Source organism: Podarcis cretensis (assembly GCF_951804945.1).
Source record: "Podarcis cretensis genome assembly, chromosome: 13".
In the NCBI taxonomy this organism is placed as follows: Eukaryota; Metazoa; Chordata; class Lepidosauria; order Squamata; family Lacertidae; genus Podarcis; species Podarcis cretensis.
The window spans coordinates 21,827,984-21,852,260 of record NC_137182.1 but is presented as its reverse complement, the minus strand read 5'-3'; the positions used below and the strand labels follow the sequence as shown (position 1 = coordinate 21,852,260).

At 47.1% G+C, this 24,277-nt stretch overlaps 1 protein-coding gene and 1 long non-coding RNA gene across 6 annotated transcripts in view; one reads left to right on the top strand and one right to left on the bottom strand.

Annotated features, from left to right (window-relative positions):
* The window catches only part of KAT7 (lysine acetyltransferase 7), a 30,137-nt gene extending 14,604 nt beyond the window's left edge, over positions 1–15,533 (top strand). For 2 of the 3 annotated variants that reach the window (XM_079949593.1, XM_079949592.1), the window contains exons 9-15: positions 3,833–4,024; positions 4,217–4,306; positions 5,485–5,625; positions 7,838–7,931; positions 9,111–9,257; positions 10,347–10,453; positions 12,351–15,533. In XM_079949593.1, coding sequence (XP_079805719.1) covers positions 3,833–4,024; positions 4,217–4,306; positions 5,485–5,625; positions 7,838–7,931; positions 9,111–9,257; positions 10,347–10,453; positions 12,351–12,452 — 873 coding nt within the window. In that variant the 3' untranslated portion in view covers positions 12,453–15,533. The other variant, XM_079949594.1, reaches the window with a different exon arrangement.
* Positions 15,534–16,942: 1,409 nt separating this feature from the next.
* LOC307201056 lies at positions 16,943–23,959 on the bottom strand. Of its 3 annotated transcripts, XR_013832494.1 has the most exons (4): positions 23,733–23,959; positions 20,949–21,048; positions 18,153–18,206; positions 16,943–17,172 (listed from the first exon to the last, which is right to left on the bottom strand). It is a non-coding gene; the product is annotated as an uncharacterized lncRNA (long non-coding RNA). The 3 variants fall into 3 exon arrangements; XR_013832495.1 differs by lacking the exon at positions 18,153–18,206; XR_013832496.1 differs by lacking the exons at positions 16,943–17,172; positions 18,153–18,206 and adding an exon at positions 20,325–20,669.
* Positions 23,960–24,277: the final 318 nt, after the last annotated feature.

Sequence of the window (24,277 nt, the reverse complement as noted above, 5' to 3'; positions counted from 1 at the left end):
GAGAGAAAAGACGATGCTTTTGAAACCCCACTGCCTATCTGGAGATGCAGGTTTTAGGTTGCTTGAGGCTTAAGCTACGTCTTAAGCGGAGTTGCATCATTCTGCTTCTTTCTCAAACTCAAAGCAGGCTGGGGTGGGAGACTGTGCCTGAGAAGACATTCAGGTGGGAATATGCACCCTTTCCCTCCTGGTCCTTTCCCAGCTCAAAACCTCCCTCCCCAAGCTTCTTTTCCATTTGAAGAGGATGGGGTGGCTCCTTCCCACCTCCCCAGAGTGAAAAAGCAGCTTGAGTACAGCAATTTTGAGCTGCAAGACGACGAGAGCGCCATGGGTTAAGCAGGCTCTCTTGGCCTGCCCGTTTTCTGCTCAAAGCAGACCGAGCTGCTTAAGGTTTAAATAGAAAAGAAAAAAAGCCTGGAGGAAAGAATTGCAGAACTACATGTGCCATAATCTTTGGAAGCCAAGATATGCAGACGTATATGCCCAGCCTCACTGTTTCTGAGCCAGCATTTCTTGGCCCTGCTGTTGGGGTGTGGATGGCTGTGTTGACGTGCCCCCGAGGACCGGCGCTGAAAAGTGTGAGAAGATGAAACAGCTTCATAAGTGTTCTCGTTTGGAAGAAGTGCCACTTTCTTTCCACGGTGACAGTTACACTGAGCGCGGGCCTCCACCTCGCTGTCTTTTGCTGCGTAAGGAGCTGCCAGACTTCCGAAAGCAGTTGCCCGAGGTGCAGTCTGCATCTCTTCGGTTTCCCAGCTTGAAGAGTGCCAGAAGCCCTGGGGCAAGAGAATGGATCCTTTTTCATGTTTGATTGAAGCTCATTTGATGCTTTCCTTGTGATATGACCCCTCAGGCCCATGCTTCTCCCCCAAAAGATTAGGGAGAGACTTCTGGCAAACGTAGATCAAAGCATACACAGCAAATCAAAAGGGGCAAGTACACCGTGGTTGGCAGTCCAGTGTGGCTTATCTTGGGGTTCTGCTAAGAGTGGACCACCACTTCCAGAATAATGCTTTGGTACTTCTGTTAAGTCACATGGAAGTGCTGAGCCCCCTGTTCCATGTGGCCACGGTGGCTTTGAGAACAGCACTTTCTTCAGATTTGTGTTGGGAGTTAATCTGAAAAAGACTGCAAGCTGCAGAGACCTCCAGGCTTTCTGCATTGTTCAGGTCTTGGGGAGGGGAGCTTATTAACTGGCCTTCCAGATTTCCCGTCTCCAACGGCTAACTGTGATCAGAGCTGCACAGCAGGTCAGGTTAACCACCGTGATGCCAGGGAGCCATGATTTACCACCAACTTCCTCCCCACAACCCCAGTCCTCAAGCCTCAGCAGGAATGCAGCGTTAAAAGCTGCACATATGCCAGCTCACCTCTGCTGCTGTGCCCCCATCTTGTTCACAACCAGAGAGGAAGAAAATACACACAGGCTTCGAAAATGAAAGGCAAGCGGGCAGTGTCTCCAGATTTTTCTCAGGACTTCTGAAAACCCGGCCCAGGATGTAAAGCACGGAGTCAGTGTGGTCCAGGGCAGAGGGAAATCACAGAGCCCCAATAGCTGCTTGTTAACCACGGCTTCACCCGCTTGTGCCCTCCTGCATCCTCAAGGAATCCTGCCTCCATTGAATGCCATTCAGGGGAATGTGGGTGGTATCTGGGTTTACGAACTTAATCCATTCCGTAAGTCCGTACTTAAACCAAAGCATTCTTAACCAAGGCCTGCTTTCTCATAGAAAGTAATGGAAAATGGATCTAGACAATGCAAAACAACCCCTAAAACAGCAATTTAATATGAACTTTACTATCTAACACAGGCATAGGCAAACTCGGCCCTCCAGATGTTTTGAGACTACAATTCCCATCATCCCTGACCACTGGGTCCTGTTAGCTAGGGATGATGGGAGTTGTAGTCCCAAAACATCTGGAGGGTCGAGTTTGCCTATGCCTGATCTAACAAGACCATTGATCCATAAAAGGAAAGCAATAATCAGTGTACTGTACTATAAAATAAATAAAACAGTATTGTAGATTAAATAAATTAAAATTACTTTTTTTTCTTATGTGCACTGATGATAGTCATTGTTTGGATGGGGGGCTTTTATCCATTTCTGCAGTCACACAATCAACCAGTAGCTGAACTGGGTTCCACACAGTCACAAAAACAAGTCACAGAAGCGAAGTCACAAGTCAGTCCCATAAAACAAAGAACAAGTCGCAGTAAAAAAAATGAAAAAGCCACACAAACAAAAATGCAAAATAATAATAATAGCAAAATCAAAAGCTCCAAATATCACCTCTGTGTTGCGTGGCGCTTGGTACTCAACAGCTGACAGACTCAACAGGAAGCCTCTGATTAGCAGCAAGCGACTCAGTTCACAAACAGAAGACACTCAACAGGAAGCGGAACATGTTCTGCTTCCAAGGCAAAGTTCACAAACCAAAACATCTACTTCCAGGTTTGCAGCGCTCTTATTCCAAGTTGTTCATAAACTAAGCTGTTCTAAAACCAAGGTACCTCTGTACCTTGGACACAGAACCTGCAAATACAGAGAAGCGTGAAGACATTGAGTGAACACTGAATAGAGCTCTTTGAATTGTTATTTTTTTTAACTTGCCAAAAGACTCCTATAAGACCCCCAAACACACTGGGAAATTTTATACCGTGAGAACATTTTAAATCCTTACCACAGGGATGGGCTGGAGTGTGTCCTGGGACTCTGATGATACTTGTTGTTTGCCTGGCTGTAGGATGATGATGGTAATGATGATGATTATTTGGTATATAAGCCGCCCACGAGACTGGGTTACCCTGCCACTCTGAGGGGCTTCCAACAAACTAAAACCCAACAAATCAAACATTAAAAAGTCTGTATAGAGGGACGCGTGAATGTGAAAAAACCTTCACTACTGCACAAAGGTGAAAATGACATGTTTTGCTCTGTCTGCATTTGCCTCTGGTCTCATCCCCCATGATCATGTGATCTCAGAAGGTTGTTCAGAAGGGAATGACCATCTGCCATGGATGCTTTAGCTGAGATTAACAGGGGTTGGACTAGATGACCCTTGGGTCCCTTCCAGCATTCTATGAATGTTGCCCTCAGGCAATTCCCTCCACAGCTGCTCTCAAGGCACCATGGTGAGGAAGAGGAGACAGAGGCTGCGGCTGCTGTCCTCTACTAGACACCTTCACATTGAATTTACACACATGGGCTTGATCCAGCCTAAATTAGCTTGCCGTCCTATGTGCACTAAACTGGGGTTAATTCCCATTGAAATCATTGGGACTGAATAGACATGGCCAGGATGTGAACTTGAATGCCTTTGAAATCATTGGATTCAGGTAGTCTTGACTTTTAAGTTCCATGGATTTGAAAGCGCAGTTAACTTGGGAAGGATCCAGACCGTAGTTGGCCAATTCCGTACAGTATTTCACAAGCTGCAGAGTTCAGTTTCCTAACAGTTTCAGTTTTCTGTTTGCAGCAAGTTTGTAGACCTTAAGGCTAAATAAAGAGAGACTTGAATGTGGGTGGGGCAATTTGCATTTCCAAAGATCGGAGTGGGGCTTTGATGCTTTTTATAGCTCTGCCGCTCCCTGCGATTAGTGAAACAAACTGCAAAATAAGCAACTCCGCATAAATTTCCTTAATCTGTGCTATCACTTATACAAAACTCAGTTCTTCCCGATACTGGAGTTTGTTTTGATTGCAGAGGAGTTTTGGGGGTGGGTGGGAATGTTTTCTCTTCTCACATGGGTCTAGCATAGATCGTACGAATAAAAAGCATGGTGAACTGTTTCTTTTTTAAAATAATTTTGATTCCCCTTCTCTCTCAATAGGAAAAGCTGCGACTTCAGGGCCAGATCACAGAAGGAAGCAACATGATCAAGACAATTGCTTTTGGCCGCTATGAGCTGGACACATGGTACCATTCTCCCTACCCAGAGGAGTATGCGCGACTGGGGCGCCTCTACATGTGCGAGTTCTGCCTCAAATACATGAAGAGCCAGACGATACTACGCAGGCACATGGTAAGCGTTGGGCACACCGCCTTTTGATTGGCTGAGCAGAAAATGTGTAGCTGCTTCTGCTGCTATGTTATTGTGCCCCCTAGTAAGTATCTTGTTCTTCCCCTCGCGATTCTCTCTTCCGTCTCTTTGCGCTTCTGATGCCGTTGGCCACACTAGGCGACCGTGCTAATGCTTGTGCAATGCTCTCCGTAGGCGAAATGTGTCTGGAAGCATCCTCCGGGTGACGAAATTTACCGTAAAGGCTCCATTTCGGTGTTTGAAGTCGATGGGAAAAAGAACAAGGTAACATACTTAACTGGAGTTGGTTTCAGAGGAGGAGGAGGAGAGAATTTGTGCAACACATTGTCTTTTGTGGGCCATAGGCAGGCTGCCCAGCTGGCTCTCCTTGAAGTCTGTCGCCCCAACCTGTCCCAGCTCTCCTTGAAAAATACTAAGCCTCTCATTAGGACCAGTGCCAACGGTTGGCATTATTGGGCATCTTGCGAGAGGTCACACCCAAGCAGGGGCCCATTGACAAGAGCCCTGGGACCTGCTGCAGGAGAGTGTCCTATAGAGCAAGCTTCCTCAACCTCATCCCTCCAGATGTTTCGAGACTACAATTCCCACCATCCCTGACCACTGGTCCTGCTAGCTAGGGATCATGGGAGTTGTAGGCCAAAAACATCTGGAGGGCCGAGGTTGAGGAAGCCTGCTATAGAGGATGTCTTGCCCTAAGACCTTCCAAAACCTGGATATGGTACCGGTCATTATATTGGTCTAATTCCATTGCCTTTGAGGGTATTAGACAGGTAGTCTTGCCTGGCATACTAGTGTCCACAGAACTCCAGCATTATTATTATTATTTACTAAATGTATATGCTTGTGCATGCTTGAAGCAGACTTTATCTCAGACCGCTACCACAGTTTTTTTAAATAATTATATGTCACCCATTGGCTAGGTTACCCCAGGCACTCTGGGCGACTCCCAACAGAATATTTAAAAACACAGTCAAACATCAAACATTACAAACATCCCTTTACAGGGCAGCCTTCAGATATTTTCTAAAGGTTATATAGTTACTCCTTGACATCTGATGGGAGGGCATTCCACAGGGCAGGCACCACCACCGAGAAGCCCCTCTGCCTGGTTCCCTGTAACTTCACTTCTCACAGTGAGGAAACCGCCAGAAGGCCCTCAGAGCTGGACCTCAGTGTCTGGGCTGAACGATGGGGGTGGAGATGCTTTTTCAGGTCTGCAGGTCAGAGGCTGCTTAGGGCTTCAAAGATCAGCACCAACACTTTGAATTGTGCTTGGAAGCATACTGGGACCAGTGCCAGAAAACCAGAGATGGGCCAGTCACAGCTTCAAAGAAGCAGATTTGGCCAAAGAGATTTTTCAGGATTTGGGGGCAGTGAGAGTGGTGCCTAGAATTGGCCACCTCTTCCCAACACATCCTTGACATGCCTTCTGATTCTTCCAGATCTACTGTCAGAACCTCTGCCTTCTGGCAAAGCTCTTTTTGGACCACAAGACCCTGTATTACGATGTGGAGCCCTTCCTCTTCTACGTCATGACGGAAGCCGACAATACCGGCTGTCACCTGATAGGCTATTTCTCCAAGGTCGGTAACAGCCTCTTGAGCTCTGTTCCACAACCAGGGCACTTGCCACGACTTGGGCATTAAATCAGAACGATGGGCCTGCTTTGGAGAGCAGGTTCAAAGGCTGGGCACTGAATCTGTAAGAGTTGGTTCGTGAAATATAGTTAACAGCGGAAAGCAAGCTTATAGTCCAAAGACAAATGAAAGCCAGGCTGCTTACTGGAATCTTATTCAGGCTTTGTTACAAGTGCAAACTTCTGGTGCCAAACAGAGCTAGTTATTCTTGGTATTCACGAGGCTCCTCCACCCCACTTATAGTTGCATGTGCAAACACCTGCTTCCAGTAACGTTCATAAGAGCTGGGTTTCAGAGGTATATTAATCAGAAATCACACATACCCCATTTCAGATCCTCAGTGGGATCAGTTCTGACTGTAAATCTGCTGAGTTTTCTTGAAAAGACTGTTGGGTGGTGGTTCTGTTCATTGGTTTGCTGGCTTAGAATTGGTTCAACATCAGGTTTGTGGACTGAATCCTCATCTTTTAAACCAGTGATGGCCAAACTTGGGCCTCCAGCTGTTTTGGGACTACAGTTCCCATCATCCCTGACCACTGGTCCTGTTAGCTAGGGATGATGGGAGTTGTAGTCCAAAAACAGCTGGAGGGCCAAGTTTGGCCACCACTGTTTTAAACAGAGAGGGTGGCTTCTAGCCTGCTCCTCAGTAAGGGCTTGTTAGCCCAGGCAGCCAAACTCTCCCATCTCAATCTTAGTCTCTGTTTTGTTGACAGAGGAATATTGCAAGCCCAGGTGTGATGTGAGGTTAAATGAAGGCCTGGTGTGGGTTCTGTTTGTTCCTTTACATTTGACCTGAATTCCCAGATACAGTGCTTTGTCATGCTGATCAAAATAGAGCACAGGAACAATTTGAATTACACTTTCTCTGGCAGCGTGAGAGGCCATTTTCGAAAACAGCCATTAGAACTATTGATTCTTTTTAACTTTGGTCTCTGACATGCGCAGCAAGGCCACTAGGAGTGCTGCATCAAAAAACTTTAATAGTTTGCCATTGGACGTGCAGCACTTTCAAGTTTTTGCCTCATGCATTTTTACATGATAGGTTGATAAAATCACCGTTTTGGTACAGATTCAGTGAAAGGATTAAACAAACAAATTCTGTAAGAGAAATTGACTGTTTTGCCCAACTCTCAATTTGTGCGGGTTTTGAACACAGCACCCTGAGCAATAGAGACGATGCTTGTCTAAAATTCAAGGGGAGGGAGTTTGAAAGAGTAGAGGCCACCACACTAAAGTCCCAATTTGTATATCCTATGGAACAGACCTCCTAATAAGATGGTATCTGCAGGATGCCTTCTCATAAAGTGTGCAGTGATAGATTGGGCATAAGAAGGGGTAAGACAGTCTTTTAGGTATCCTGGTCCCAAGCTGTACAGGGCTTTGTAGAAGCACCTCGAACCTAGCTCAGTAGTCTTGTGTGCATCCTGTTACAGGTATTAAGGATGAAGTTGAAGGTTACGATCACTCACTTCCTTTTCCAGTTTGGCATTTCCCCTCACAAATAGTTTGGAATCTACTCATCGCCCAGGCAGACATTTGGGGAAATGGCCACCACAGCCAAACAAGGCCAATTCAAGTTGTCTCTGTATGAGCTAATATCAAAAGAGCTTTTGCTGGCATTCCCAAACCCTAAGGGGAGCTGATGTTTGAGAAATGCAGGCCCAAAGCCGGAGTAGGGAATCTGTTTCAGCCCGAGGGCCACATTGCCTAGCAGGTGGGACAAGAGGGTGGAGCCAAAGATGTTGCTTTTGTATAGTAGACTACATCCAGACCATGCAGAAGAAGGCTTTCGTCATCCACACCTGTCCATCTAGGCCGGGCATCCCCAAACTCTGCACTCCAGCTGTTTTCAGACTACAATTCCCATCATCCCTAGCTAACAGAGAGGGTGCAGAGCAGGACCAGTGAGGAGTGTGGCCTGGGATGAGTCTTGAAGACCCCATAGAGAGGCCTTGAAGGTCACATTTAACTCCTGGGCCCGAGGTTCCCCACCCCTGGTCTCAAGGCTCCTTGGGTGTCCAGGACTAGCTTTGTGATTCTTTGCATTGCAGCCATTCTGTTTTGATCAGCTTGCAAAAGCCATGCATTTGAACTTTTGCCACGATGTGATCAGTTCTTGTCAAACATGACCCTTCGCGGCTATACTGTTTACTTCCAGGAGAAGAACTCATTCCTCAACTACAACGTTTCCTGTATCCTGACGATGCCTCAGTACATGAGGCAGGGTTACGGCAAAATGCTCATCGACTTCAGTAAGTGTGGACGGACACGCGCTTTTGTTCTTAATCCAATGCTTACATACTGTCACAAATCAGATGGTTTCATAGCCTCAGGTGTGACACAGAGCAGTTGAGGGGGTTTTTAACGCAGCATGGTTGTTAGGGTTATAACTTTTTGACTTTTTTTCTTCAAAACAATGATTTCCTTTATCGTATAGGGATGAACTTTTGCTTAGAAACACTAAGCCATTATGGACTAATTTTTCTCAGTTGTGAATAAAAGGTCACCCTGAAATGAAAGTTGGAATCACTGTATATGTAATGTTACTACTCAGAAGTATTAGCACTTTTAAAAACTTTATGGAACTGTTTAGGACTTTTACAGCTGTCTGGAACTTCCTGAAACTATTGGAGAATCACTGGAAGCAGGAGCCATCCGTACTCCAGATACCAAGAAGTAATCAATGCTCAATCAAAGCGATGTGGGAACTTTATGGTGCTTGAGGCAGAAACAAAACAAACGGCAACCTTGGTTTATTCTAAGCAGTAAGAAGTAATGCATAATGTACAGTATGTGGCGCAGCAGCAGCAGGAGGCCCCATTAGCTAAAGTGGTGCTTCAGGTTAAGAACAGACCTCCAGAACGAATTAAGTTCTTAACCCGAGGTACCACTGTATTATAATATACTGTATGCTATGCATATTACATAATGCATTATAAAGTTGCATATACAAAAATCAATTTTTTTATTTCGGGGGGACCTTTTTTCAAGAGTTTTGGAAATGAAAGTTCATTCCTTTGTTTTTAGGTAAAAGTTCATCTAACTAATCTTAATGGAGCATGAGGTTGTAAAAAAGTTATAACCCTAATGGCCATATGACCAGGGTCTCAGGGCTGTTAAGAGGTAAATAAACGTGGTAGCTGCTTTCTTAGTGATCACCATCTTTCCATAACAAACCCTTTTTGGTCGAGGGCCAGTTAGCTTGGAAGCAAAATTTGGCCGCCTCCAAAATAAGGTATTTTCTACGTATTTTCGAGGTGCTTTAGCTTTGCAGTAGCACAAGCTTTTGTGATGTTAAAAAAAATGACTTTTTAAAAAAGACTTTAAAATGAAACTGCCTGACAGGGAGCTACGAGCTTTTGACAGCAGCTATGGGATGGTTGACCACTTGAATCAGGTTCCAGACAGTCTGCTTTGTTCTCTTTCAACAGGCTATTTACTCTCCAAAGTGGAAGAAAAGGTTGGCTCCCCAGAAAGGCCCCTCTCAGACCTGGGCCTTATTAGCTACCGTAGTTACTGGAAGGAAGTTCTTCTCCGCTATCTGCATAACTTTCAAGGCAAAGAGATCTCCATTAAAGGTGGGTTCTAGATGTTCCTCCCCAGTGCATCAGTAGCAAACAGCACCTTTTTAAAACAACAACAACAGCAACCCTTCTAGTCCAGGGGTCGACAGTGTGTGGCCCACGAAGACCGTTTTACTGGCCCACGAGCCACTCCTGAACCAAGTCGCCTGCTCAACAAGTTCCCCACGCGCAGTGTGGTGCAGGGACTTGCTGAGTGGCGCGATAAATTGCATCTGCGCACACACTAATAATAATAATAATAATAATAATAATAATAATAATAATAATTTATTTGTACCCCGCCCATCTGTGGGCGTCTTCCACAGAGACCAAAAATACAATACACTAAAATGTCACACATTAAAAACTTCCCTGAACAGGGCTGCCTTAAGATGTCTTCTGAATGTCAGGTAGTTGTTTATCGCTTTGACATCTGATGGGAGGGCGTTCCACAGGGCGGGTGCCACTACTGAGAAGGCCCTCTGCCTGGTTCCCTGTAGCTTTGCTTCTCACAATGAGGGAACCGCCAGAAGGCCCTTGGCGCTGGACCTCAGCGTCTGGGCAGAACAATGGGGGTGGAGATGCTCCTTCATACCGGAAGTTGCTTCTGCGCATGCCCAGACGCCGAAAATCGCTTCTGCGCAGAAGCGATTTTCGGTGTCTGGGCATGCGCAGAAAAGATTTCTGGCATCACGGACATGTGCAGACGCAATTTCCAGCACCGCACTGTGCCGGTCCAGCCCACAGTCAGTAAGCCTTGCCAACTCCTGTTCTACTCTTTCTTCCCCCAAACTGAAATGTAATTTCTCCCACCTTTGCTCCTCGAACGCCAAAGGAGCAATGTGGGGTCCTGAACCCCTGTTTATATTCCCCTGTATACTGAGATTCTGCTAGCCTTGCTCATCTGCTTCCTACCTACCTTTTCTCAGCCATCATTCTTGGGGATCTTGTCTGGAGTCGTGGAAGACGTTCGGTCCTGATGCTTCTGTGCATTTAAATCTGGAGTTGGCAGGAGACAGCGAGAGCTCTCTTGGTGGTTTGTCCCATATATCCCCCTCGCCCCCAAGCCCCTCAGTAAAACACACTCTTTCTTCTCTGTTTCAGAAATCAGCCAGGAGACAGCCGTCAACCCTGTTGACATTGTTAGCACTCTGCAAGCGCTTCAGATGCTCAAGTATTGGAAGGGCAAACACCTAGTCTTAAAGAGGCAGGTAAGTTGTGGTGCTAATACCTGCGAGAGAGGTATCTACCTCTCTTGGGTCGCTGTGTTTCTCTCAAGAGATTTCTAAGAAAAGCATCACTCTTCCGCCCAGGATTTGCTGTGAACGAAAAGCAGAGAGCCCAGCTTAGCGCAGAAACCTATGGCAGGATTGTTTTGTGCATGTAACCAGTCAGTGGTGAGAAATTGCTATGTTTACAGTGGTGTCCAAACTTTTTTCCAAGAGGGCCAGATTTGATGAAGTGAAGGGCCGTGAGGGCCGACCAAAGGGCCAACTAAAGTTGTTGACTTTTTTTAGGGTTTAAGTTGTTGAGGTTTTTGTAGGATTTTACCCCAGGAAATAAACTGCCACAGGGGCCGGATTAAACCGACCAGCGGGCCGGATTAGGCCCCTGAAACAGACTTTGGACATGCCTGGTTTAGGGCTAGGGATGGCTACCAGGAAAAGTGGATGTGTGTAGCTTCCCTGTTCCTTGACTCCCCACCCACAGAGTCTCTCTTTTCTTTCCTTTCCTGCCTCTGTATTTCTGCTCATGATGGTTGCTACTGCTCCAGTTCCAGCTGCCGTGGTTCTTGACAACGTCAGACATGGGCCCAGTTGGTCACAACAAAGCTGCTTTTATGGAGTAGAAAAGCCACGGCAGTTTAAAAGAACAAAGTACAGACAGACCGCAGGAATGAGGTTCCAGTGAGCCAGTGTTTCTCCAGCTTGGGTCCCCATCTGTTGCTGGACTGCAACTCCCATCATCCCCCAGCTAGCAGGACAAGTGGTCAGGGATGATGGGAGTTGTAGTCCAACAACAGATGGGGACCCAAATTTGAGAAACACTGCATTAAGTGAACCCTCTTGTGGCTCCCGTTGCATGCTCCCTCTGCACTGCATATCTCATTTACCTTTCAGGAGACATTCGGGTTGTTTCACCCATCAGTCTCTTGTCTACAGTGTCGTTTGAAGTGCCTTAGACTAGAGTCAACTCACCTGGTAGCCACAGGTGATAAGGAATTGCATGCCAATGAGTGATGAACCTGCAGAGTGGGAGGTGCAACACCACATCCTTTTTCTGCACCATGGGGGATTTTCACTCCTTTGTCACCCCGCAGGAGGCTACTAATATTTTTTGGGCAAGCTGATGAGTTTTGTGGGCTTAGGCTGCAAACCTAATCCTTTCCACTTAGGAGTAAGGCTCACTGAATTCCAGTGGGACCTACTCCTGAGTAGACATAGTTAGGATTGTGCTCACAAGTAAGTCTCACTTGTTCAGTGCAAGGCTTACTCCCCAGTAACTGTGGTTAGGGTTGCAGCCTCAAATGTTTAATTGCTACTTAGCTAGCACACAGAAAACCCTGCCTGCTAAGCAAAATCGCCTCCTTGCTACATTCGTGATGGGGCTCGGCAAACATCGGGTTAAGACGATAACCAGAATGTGGAGAGATCAACAAAATCAGCCTTCTTCCTTCGTTAAGTCTTCTCTGCCCTCTCCTTCCATCTCTAGTCTCTCTAGCATAGCATTAAAACACCCAGATATTTCAGGCTCCTGCAGCCCCCCTCTAAAACATCAAGCCTGAAACCCCCCGTGACAAAATTTGACCTGCAGAAAACACAACACACAAGCAGGAAAGGTCCAGCAGAGTCTAAAAAATGGAGTTCCACGTTTGCACGATGGAAACTGAAGTTACTACTCGACAGTTACACAGAAAGAGAGTTCTCCTAGTATGGAAGCCCCGGCTGATTAAGCTGGGTCATTTTGCAGCACAAAACTACTACGGTGCTTGTTTCCTTGAATTTAGGGGCATCCTTATCCATGCTAGACGCAGCTCTATCATCTTGTTAGCAGCTTCCCCCAGACTTTTAACCTGCGCCTTCCCTTTCTCTCTCCCTCTCCCTTCAGGATCTTATCGACGAATGGATAGCCAAAGAGGCCAAGCGGTCTAACAGCAATAAAAGCATGGATCCCAGCTGTTTGAAATGGACCCCTCCTAAGGGCACTTAATTTGACCAACCTCTCTGAGAAGTGTGGACACCTCCTCGCCGCCGACCACCACCACCACCATAACCCCCTTTCCTTTTCCAGCATTAGGAACTTCCTTTGGGATCGCAGAGTTGTGACTTGCTGTTGGTACCAACCCTCCCCTCTCACATGCCTTCAGGATGTTTCTCTTCTCCCCGGGACCGTTTTGACCCAGGTCCTTCCTCCGTACGGCAAGGTCGGGAAGATCAGAACGGATACAGTGTTAATGTGGCCCCAGGAAGGGGCAGTAAGATCTTCCAGCGCACCGTTGCAACTTTCCGCTCCGTGAACCACAAGGCCCTAGTCCATAAGATGGTGTCGTAACTCGTAATTTCTTAGTTGTTTCAGCCTCCTGCTTCCATGCAGCCTTGAAGGGCCGGATCGGCACCTGCTGTGAGGTGGTAAAAGTCCTGCACGATACAGAGTGTGGGGCACCCGTGATTCCCCATGTAAAGAATTCCATTTCAGTAGAAAACCAGCAGTAACAGGGATAAAGAATCTAGCAGGCTCTCTATCTCCTGTCCTAGTTTTCTAACCACGGGGGGGGGGGGGTTATACAAAGGAGAGCATTCAAAATCAATTATCTCCCATCAGTCATATGAAATTTTGGTCCAGTCCATTCTACCCCACATTCCCACCCCCCTCTTACTCTGCTGCACTTTTGGATCCAGCCTAAAGGTGGGTTTGTGGGACCATCCCCCTCCCCATCACGCTGCAGGTGGAAATGATCAGACACCCCCTTGGGCTCCTTCGAGACCATCAATTTCTCATACCCGTTTGCGGGTCTGAGCGCTAACTGGATATTGCACACCAAGCATGTGCAAACAGCAGTTGTTTCTTCCTTCCCAGCAGGCCAGGAAATCTCCAGGATGCTCTTACTGAATGTGGGGACGCCCTTTGGCTGCTTCCCCTTCCCTTCCCTCGAAAAGTTTGAACGTTAAGGCCATGCTGCTATCTCTGTGGGCCACACAGCTGAGTCCCCAGTGGGGGAAAGCGGCCTAACGGAAAAAAGCACCACTTCCCTCACTCCTGCAGTAGTTGTGCCCTTGCCCAGTGTCGCCTAACATGGAGCTCCTTGCTCCTTCTCCGCAGCTGCTTTTGAGTGCTCTGACCACAAACCCTTCTGAAGAGCCAGCTATAACTGTTCCTTTGCAGGAGGAGAAATGGCAGGACCAGCAGCCCTTACCATCCCCCTTGTCCTGGTGCCTCCTCACCGCTTCCGGCCTTTTTTGTCCTTTGAGCTTCCGCCCGCTCCAAAAGAAACCCGCACCTAACAGGCCAAGGAGCGTGCATTCAGCCACACCCCTGCGGCTGCTCAGAGAGCACTGCCAGCTGGACGCCGCTCCTTTTGCCAGCCTGTTCCTGCACAGTAGCTTTTGCCGCCCAGCTTTGGCGCTACTTTGAATTGCGGCGGCGGTCTGATAGTGCCAGATCTAGGCAGGAGTTAGCTGCAGTCGCCTGGCTTGCCTTCATGCGGTAGTAGTTTAGTTCCCCCCGATACGTTTTGGCTCCTTTTGCAGTCCATGCTCCTGCATCTCTTGAACCCTCTGTGCTCATCCGGGGACCACCCTGGACCTTTTCCCACCTCCATTCTGGCCGAGGCAAACAGCCATTGTTCTTAAAGGATTGCCAGGGGGGAAATCATCAGCTTCCATTTTCCAGAACGTGTGCTTATTTCACCCATAGATTACGAGAGCCCCTAAGGGCCACCACGGCCAGGCAACCTACCCCCGTCATTTCTGACCTTCTCTACTGATTTTGCTTGATGGTCTCGCAGAAGCATGAGGTCCCCCAGAAAGGCTGGTTTTCTCCCACACTTCTGGGATGCCGTACCTGGTTGCATGCGGGTCCTCGTCCCAAGACAAATTTGCCCTTAGAAAATTGGTGAAAATAGTTCCAAGAGCCTGGGAAGCGTGTGTGCAAGTACACATAGCATCAGTTTGACAAAAATAATGGGTGTGCCCCTTTTCAAGGGGAGCCCTCCCATCTTTTAAGTGATTGTCACTCCCCGGCTTGGGATGGAAACCCTTGCCTGAGCTTTGTGGCACTTGTTCCCAAGGACTGGAAGGGGAAAGGCATGAAGCTTGTGCGGTAGGTGGACCTGATGGGCTGTCTGTTAAAGAGGAGAGTGCTTGGCCGTTTAAAAATGTCTTGTAAAGTCAGAGATGGGGACTGCAGCTCCCATCAACCCCTGCTTAGGGGATGATGGGATGAGCCATAGCTTCTCCATCCCTGCTCTAGGTATTAAGCTCACGAATTCGCCTTAAGTGTTCAGAGACCAAAGGGAAGCCTCCACCGAGCACACTTTGCCTAACCTTGCTATTCACAGAGAGGGCAACCCATTGAAAAGCTGCAGCCAGAGAGGTCCCTTTCCTTACAGAGTCAGAAACCTCTTGACAGGTTCGCTCTTTGAAGGTCTGTGCCCCTCACACGCCATTGGCGTGCTTTCGGAATTGCGAATCGTCTGGTGGCATTTGCCCTGCACTGCAGAGTCGCCTGGTGACACCCCACCATTTGGGGGGCCAAAAGCCCACCCCCTTGAACGCTGAGGTGCTTTTGCACAAAGCCCAGGGTCTGAGGGCACATGTCACGGGCCACAGACCAAGCTGCACTGTGTGTGTGTCACATGCAGCGCAACCAAAGAGGCCACAAAGGAGACGGGTTTGTGTGTGTGTGCGGGTCACATATTTGCCCCCCTGCACCACCTCACTCCGGGTTGCATCTTAGTACTGTTTGTCATCCCTAGAACATAATTTTCTTTCCTTCCTAGAAATTACCTTGGCACAAGCCTTTGGACCCTGAGGATGCCTGGCCAGAGAGCGCAGTGTGTTTTCACTTGTCTTTCAGACTGCCGTCAGTCGAATGGATGTGTTACGATCCATTTCCAGAAAGTCTGGTTTTCAATTGTAAGGTTTGGCAAACAAAACAAAACCCTTCCAACTTGAAGCAAAACACCCTGAGGGCATAAATAGCCATCCTTTCGCCATGTCTTTGGCCTCTAGTCTGCTGCGTGTGTAGAACACCACCTCTTTGTCTCTAGCCGAATTTCTTCTCCCCCCCCCCCCCCAAAAAAGAAACTCCTCTCCTTGTCTCCCATCTTGGGACAAAATGGATTCCAGTTGAAAGCCGATCCCTCTAGCACAGATCTTTCCGCAAGCACTCCTGTGGTTGGCTCTCGTGTTTGGTTTTGTCTTTTCATTGCCATCCTAAATCTGCCAAAGTTTAGATTTCTGTGCACATTACTGGCAAGTGTCATCCAGCACCCTCAGCTTCTAGTTTTTAGCAAATGGTGAGGTGGCGCCCTCTCAGGTGGGGAGGGGAGGTTGGCCATTCTTGTACAGAAGTGAATCTCTGTTTCCTGGATATGTTAGAATATGCTACCAGTGTATCTACTTCTCAATAAAGCATGTTCTCTGCTCTAGTATTCCAAGCACGATCATTCCTGGGGGGAAATGTCTGTGCAATGTGTCGATCTGAGCTTTGGACTTTTGGAGACTTCCCTGCCATCGCCCGTTTTGCAACAAACAAAACTGATCCCCTATAAACTATGCAGGTGAAGCCATTTGCTTGTATCGGTTTCTGGCATGTGTTTCTTTCCTGTTTTCGCTCACATTCTTCCAAGTTCCGGGAATACAGTGGTACCTCAGGTTAAGTACTTACTGTAATTCATTCTGGAGGTCCATTCTTAACCTGAAACTGTTCTTAACCTGAAGCACCATTTTAGCTAATGGGGCCTCCTGCTGCTGCCGTGCCGCCGGAGCACAATTTCTGTTCTCATCCTGAAGCAAAGTTCTTAACCCGAGGTACTATTTCTGGGTTAGCGGAGTGTGTAACCTGAAGGTATGTAACCTGAAGCATATGTAACCCGAGGTACCACTGTATCTGACTTTTAGAAGACATCTGAAGGCACCCCTGTTTAAGGAAGTTTTTAATGTTTGATGTTTTATCGTGTTTTTAATATCCTGTTGGAAGCCGCCAAGAGTGGCTGGGGAAGCCTGGCCAGATGGCAGATGGGCAGGGTAATAATAATAATAATAATAATAATAATAATAATAATAATAATAATAATTACTACTACTCTCACTCAGCCCCAGTGGTGTCTGGTCTAATGGAAACAATGGAGCACCTACCAGTACCTCAATCTGTCCCCACCTATCTGCCACCTGACAACTAGTTCTGCGGGACAAAGGCTATTATCTGCCAACTTCTTAATTTTGAGTCAAATCCTTGCAAAACTCAGCAAGGAACAGGCGGCAGACAAGACTTGGAATTAGTTGACTGTACCTGTCACTGGCTCTGGCTTGACCCGCTCGTCACCTGACCAGTCCCAATGAACGCCAGTTGCCACTGCCAACCCCATTTAAAGCCACAAACTCTACGATGGACTTTTTTTAAAAAAACAACAACCTGCCACCTCTCCATCTTGGCTTTATTTCACAAGAACGTGGTGCAGAGAAAGCGAAGACAGCCCACAGATTCGCAAATACATTTATGCTACCAGGCTGGTGCTTAACAACAGAAGGAGATATAATGGGAACTGTAAAACACGCAAAATGTTTGCCATTCTTGGCTACTCGAGAAACAGGTGACGTAATATCCACAGGGGCTGTAGAGCAGCGGAGGAAATGGTACCAAGTAGTAGATCTCGCTTAAGATGCCCACGGTGGAAGTAGCTCTCTGCTTGCCCGTTCCTGTGTTGGCTCTGGGAGAAGAGAAGAAATTGGGGATCAGCAAAAAAATAAAAACACAAAATACGTAATTTTTTGTCTTGCCTGAGGCAAAGATGTTGCTCTCAATAAAATTCCATAACAACAACAATGCTTGACCTATTTAGACAAATTCAATCTAATCACTAGGAGCATAATAACCAGTGGCAGACTTTGTGCTTTCAAATTTTAGCAGGGTCCTGTGCAACACCAAATTTTGGCACCTCCCGTCCCCTGCCTCTCTCCTTACGTTGTAAGTCATTGTTACGGTGCCCAGTGCAGGAGAATCAGTCACGCTCCCCTAAATCAGCCTCTGATAATAACACCACTAAAGGTAAAGGTAAAGGGACCCCTGACCATTAGGTCCAGTCGTGGACGACTTGGGTTGCGGCGCTCATCTCGCTTTATTGGCCGAGGGAGCCGGCCTACAGCTTCCGGGTCATGTGGCCAGCATGACTAAGCTACTTCTGGCGAACCGGAGCAGCGCACGGAAATGCCGTTCTACCTTCCCACCAGAGCGGTACCTATTTATCTACTTGCACTTTGACGTGCTTTCAAACTGCTAGGTGGGCAGGAGCAGGGACCGAGCAACGGGAGCTCATCCCGTCGCGGGGATTTGAACTGCCGGCCTTCTGATCAGCAAGCCCTAGGCTCTGTGGTTTAACCCACAGTGCAACCCACATCCCAATAACATCACTACTAACCCAAATACAAGCAAACAAATTAAGTTAATTGTTTGAGCAGATCAACACTTGTGATTATTGAATTTCTTTGTCACATAGCAGAAATTTCTGTTACTATTGTCTTTTTATTGCTTATTGCAAACTCCCTGGAAATTATCAATGGAAAGGGCAGAATATATATATATATATATATATATATATATATATATATATATATGCATGCGCATTAAGGGGTTGGGTGGGGTGGAAACGATGAGAAATGTAGGGAAATGAGACCCTCAGTCTCAACCCACCTCAAGAGGAGCATCATCATCCCATCAGCCCTCTAAACATCTCTCCTTGTTGCCCTAGGGTGGCAAAGAGAGGGGCACAGGTTGGCAAAGAGATTAGGCACTTTCTGAGGGCTCTCAGATGCATTTGGGGAGGAAGACGGTTAGCAATGTATTTGGGACACCCCTTTGGGTGTGCTTCTGCTGGATATACTATACCTTGACTGTTCCCTGTGAAAGCTGGACATCTCTCCTCAAAATTATGGATATCAGAAAAAGTGGAGAGGGCCACTTTACATGTCACAAACCTAAAATACATATAAAGCAGAGTGGAAGAGCGCCTTGGCATGCAGAATGGGTCCTAGACAAGTGGCTGAGCACCTGACTTCGCATGCAGAAGTTCTCAGATTTGATCATCTCCCGTTAGGGCTGCATGTCATGGACTGGTTGGCTGCAGAGGAGTGGCTGGAGGAACCATCTAAGGAACCCCCAAGAGAAGAAGGCTTAGAGGCTGGGGAGTGGTGGTGGGATGATGGTGAGTGGTGGGAGGCAGCTGCAGGCACCTGATGTGGCCCACCCAGGGGCGACGTGGCACCCATAGGGAGGGGCGCATGGTGCCCATAGGGACGGAGTGCGCCGAAGGGCCTCAGCTGCCCTACGGCTGAGGGGAGGCAGTGGGCGGACAGCATGGAGCCTGCGGGTGCCGGAGATGCGTGGCTCAGCCACGCTGCAGGCCCTGCAGTGAGTGCCACCCGCCATCTTGTCACACTCCCCCTCAGGGTGACACCTGGGGCAGACCTCCCCACACCCACCCTTCCTACACCCCTGGTGTAGAAGACTGGGAAGAGGAGGTGTCAGAAGCAGGAGAGGTGACAGGGCTTAGTGAATTGAGAAGAAGAGTTTGGATTTGATATCTCGCTTTATCACTACACTAAGGAGTCTCAAAGCGGCTAACATTCTCCTTTCCCTTCCTCCTCCACAACAAACACTCTGTGAGGTGAGTGGGGCTGAGAGACTTCAGAGAAGTGTGACTGGCCCAAGGTCACCCAGCAGCTGCATGTGGAGGAGCGGAGACGCAAACCTGGTTCACCAGATTACGAGTCTACCGCTCTTAACCACTACACCACACTGAGTCTGAGGCAGGACTTTCCAGGATCCAATCAGAAACTGGGACGGCTTCTGTAAATGTGGGACTGTCCCTGGAAAATAGGGACCTATGTTCCTTCCTACCTCTCTGCAACACTTTTCCAGAGAGGGGAAAATGCATTCTGCCTCTAGCGAGATCATGGAGCTCATCTTAGATGAAGAATCCCCTGGGGAAAAGGTTGCCTTGCCACCTTCCCACCCCTCTCTGAAGGAAAAGACAGAGATTCATTTGGCACAGCTGTTCCCAGCATGGAGATGCCGAGAAAAGAAAGGTTTGGTTCATTTATAACCGCTGGCTGTTAAAGGTACCAGTGTAGGCATGAAACTGGGGTGTGTGTGTGTCTTTTGCAACCCAAGGGCCGCATCGCCTTCCGAGGGCCACAGGCCAGCAGTGGTTAGAGCCCAGAGGCAAAAGTGTGCAGGGCAATGAATGGAAATATTATATTTTTAGGCTAGTTTCCACACACGAACAAACCCCTCCATCTTGGCAAGCTTGAGGTATTGGGTTGTTGTTTTTTCAAATATTGTATTTTTCTGTTGCGAACCATCCTCAGATCTATGGATAAAGGGTGGTATACAAATTAATAAATAAATAATAGAAACACTCAATACGGATTATATGGGAAAATATTATAGCAAGAAAATAATAATAACAGGTTAAAAAAATACTCAGCAGTGGATGTTACAACATGAGATTATGCAAGGTAATGAAAATAATTTGGCAGCGTAAAAAAAAACAGTTAAGAGGATAGCAGATAGGAAACCATGGAAAGAGTGAAAGGGAAGTTTAACTCAAGATACAGAGGATTTAAATAATCTTGGAAGAATGTAAATATGTTATTATTACTATCATATGTTTATGTTTTATATCCACACTATCTTTTTCTTATTATTTTAAGTATTACTGTAAAGTAGTATGTGTCGACGGCGAGATATAACAGAAAAGCAAGCAAGTAAAGAAACAAACAAGCAAACAGCAAACAAATAATAATAATAATAATAATAATAATAATAATAATAATAATAATAATAATAATACAGTCGTACCTTGGATCCAGAACACCTTGCGAGACTAACATTTTGGCTCCCGAACGCTGCAAACCCAGAAGTGAGTGTTCCGGTTTGTGAACATTCTTTGGAACCTGAACGTCCGACATGGCTTCTGCGGCTTCCGATTGGCTGCAGGAGCTTCCTGCAGCCAATCGGAAGCCACACCTTGATTTCTGAACGTTTTGGAAGTCGGACGCACTTCTGGAACGGATTCCGTTCAACTTCTGAAGTACCACCGTAAACAACGCTCCATACCCTCCAACATTTCTCTGATGAAAACAGGGACTTCCACCTTCCGGGATCAAATCAGAAACCGCGACGGCTTCTGCAAATCTGGGACTGTCCCTGAAAAACAGGGACACTTGAAGAGTCTTCGCTCAAGGAGGGTGCAGGGCACGTCTCGTGAGGGGTATGGCCTGGGTAGAAGGGGTGGGGTGGAAGAGAATCCAGAGGGACACATAGCAAGACCTGGAGGGTCAAGGTTGCCCTCTGGGCATGAGGCATCCCCACCCATTGTTTAAAATGAAAAAGTAGACACTCTAACAGAGCACTCCCTGCCAGAGACAATGCCCAAATGCAAGGGACTTCTCCTATAAGGCCGACTTGCAAGGACTCCTTACTCACCTCTGGCCCGTTTCCCCATCAAGCCGTAGAACTGCTGGAGTTTTCCCCTCTTCACTAAGTCAGCAAAGTCCTGGAAGGCTCTCCTCTGCAGACGGTCATCCTGGAAAAGGCCAGAGGGTTTTTTGACTGAGGAGTGGCTTGAAAGGCAAGCAAGAACTCATTCTCGAGAAGCACCCCAAGGAATGAGGCCAGGATGACACCTCCTGATTATTTCTTGGAATCCGCACAGCAGACGCAGGTTCTCCATGTTTTAAGAAGCAAGTTGCTAGACCTCATGGCACGAACATGCCATCATACCTGATCCAGGGAAGCTGATCTCTGTAGGTGGAGCTGCTGCTCAAGGCACAGCAAAGCTGGAAGCACAGGCACCAAGCCATTCTGGTAACACAGACAAGATATCCAGGGTTGCCACTGCCAAGTGGAAGCCAGAACAATTGTGTGCTCACAGCCTCTTCTAGCTCTCTAAGCTAGGGCAAGTACATATCTGAGAAACAGGACCCCGTGGGACATGGATGCTAAATTTGTGCCTCCCGTGAGATACGGCTGCATGTCAGCTCCTATTATATCTGACCATTGGCTGTGCTGGCTGGAGCTGGTAAGAGCTGGGAGTCCAGCTGCATTTGGACGCACACACACACTGCACTCTTGGACCACTTTAGAAGCATAGGTGTTAAGCGTCCCTTATTTGGCGGGACAGTCCCTTATCCCAGCACCATGTCCTACTGCTGTCCCTTATTGATGATGTCCCTTAAATAAGCTACTGAAGGTAATGGGGCCCTTTCTATGTCCAGCTGTCCTTTGTCAACAACAAATTGTTGCCTTTTTGTGTTGAATATATGCTATATGGTAATTTATGGACCTAATAGGTATCTAAAGCCATTTGCACGCAACAAAATATGTATTTTATCAAAGTACCGTATTTTTCGCTCCATAAGACGCACCAGACCACAAGACGCACCTAGTTTTTGGAGGAGGAAAACAAGAAAAAAATATTATGAATCTCAGAAGCCAGAACAGCAAGAGGGATTGCTGCGCAGTGAAAGCAGCAATCCCTCTTGCTGTTCTGGCTTTTGGGATAGCTGCGCAGCCTGCATTCGCTCCATAAGACGCACACACATTTCCCCTTACTTTTTAGGAGGGAAAAAGTGAGTCTTATAGAGCAAAAAATACGGTAATTGTTGATCCCTTATTTTGGCTGCTGATCCCTTATTTTCAAGGCTGCTGGTCCCTTATTTTCAAATCTGTAAGTTGACAGCTATGTTTAGAAGGCAAGGCAAATCCTGGGAACTCTTGAGGGGTGCTGGGAGTTGTAGCTCTGTGAGGCCTGTACCCTGAACAAACTGCAGTTCCCAGGATGCTGATCCATGGCTGTTAAAGTGGTGCAGGAGTATTTCTAATGGGTGGTGCAAATGGCGCATAACAGGTTCTCCAGCCCTGAGGCAGGAGGATTTTGTACAAAAGAGCCTGGGGCATGAAAATGCAATGTTTATCAATGTGGGAATGTACACAGTACCTCTGTGCCTTGTGTTTTGTGCCAGGCATGGTTAGGTACTGGTTCCGGGTTCAAAGTATGTAACCTTCCGAACAGCACAGCACACCTGATCTACCTGATCAGGTGTTCTTTGTAACTCAAAAGTGTCCCACCTTCTGTATTGATGACAATGGTTTAAGGCAACCTCTTGGTTGACCTCTTTTGTGTTTCACAGCTGCCTAGCATGTAAGATTATTTCCTACATGACTGTCAACAGGAGAGGTCCTTGCACACCACAGCCAAAGTGAAACACAGCGACCGATTTCTTTCAAACAGTCATACAGTGGTACCTTGGGTTAAGAACTTAATTCGTTCTGGAGGTCTGTTCTTAACCTGAAACTGTTCTTAACCTGAAGCACCAGTTTAGCTAATGGGGCCTCCCGCTGCTGCCGTGCTGCCGGAGCACAATTTCTGTTCTCATCCCGAAGCAAAGTTCTTAACCCAAGGTACTATTTCTGGGTTAGCAGAGTCTGTAACCTGAAGCGTCTGTAACCTGAGGTACCACTGTATATCCCAAGTTTCACTCAGAGGACTTTCACTGCAGCTTACAATTAAACAACAACAACAACAACATCATGAAACATCACCAGTGGTTTAAAGCACATGCACAAAGGTCTATCTTGTCATAATTGACTGTGCAAAGCATCCTATTTATAATTTACACACTCCCGGCTGCCCAAAAATAATACCGGTAATTTGAAATTTTGGTAAGCCACCTTGCCGGCTATTATGCTAGACAGTGGAGCATAAATATATCATTATTTGACCTTGTATCTCATTATTTTTTTTGCATATTAACAGGTGTAGAACTTATTGCACAGAGTGTTGATTTGTCCAGTAAATCGATTAATGTATTAATCTATTTAAATACTTAAAAATCATCCTGGAGGGTTGGGGGGAGGGGAGAATGTTATCAGTCCTGATGTTCTGTTTCCCCACATTTGCAGTAAAATACACCCATCAAAAAATTCACCACTGCTTTCATTCCTTCAGTCTCTCAGTCTTTAATACCACGAACACCGAGGCTGCGATCCAAACCCCACTCGCTTGAGAAAGGGAGCCCCACTGATTTCAATAAGACTTGACCCTGAGCTGGCATTAATGTGTTATCGAAAGAATTTCCGATCGTAGAGGAACAAAGCGATACAAGGCAAAAAAGAAAAGAGAGAAAAAGAGAGAAAAGTTGACACGGTTACGCTCGTGCTCTCACGAAATACCTCCTGTGCCCAAATCCAGGAGTAACCCAAAGTTACCTTGGGGGCTAGGTCTCTCAAAGAGGGCTTCTCTTCTTGTGATGCTGGCACAACCACTGCTTCCCCTTCGAAACGAAACATCTGCAAAGATAGGAAGATCAGAGCCAAGAGTAGTTTGAGAGTGCCCATCTTGTCTGGCTGATGATCCCTCCTTCGACACTGTCTTTTGCCAGTAATCAGAAAAGCAAGGGAGTTTTAAAAGAGGGGGAAAGCTGCTGCTTCTCCCACAGTCTGTCTCTCTCTCTCTCTCTCTCTCTCTCTCTCTCTCTCTCTCTCTCTCTCCCCCCTTGCAGAGCTCAAAAGCTACAAGTGCATCAATTTATGTCTCCTGCTCTCTTCTTTGCTCCTCCCAGTCTTGTCAGTGTCCCCTGCTCTGAGCCCACCCCCTTTCCCCATCTTCTGGTTAGTTATTTAACCCTGTCCAGGAGACTTCCCCCTTCCTAGACCTCTGAGACCTCTATCCCCCCCCCATTGAACTCAAGCTCTGGTGTGGATTCCCCAAGCCCTAACCCCTAAAACAAGAGCAAGGCAGAGCCCCACTGGAT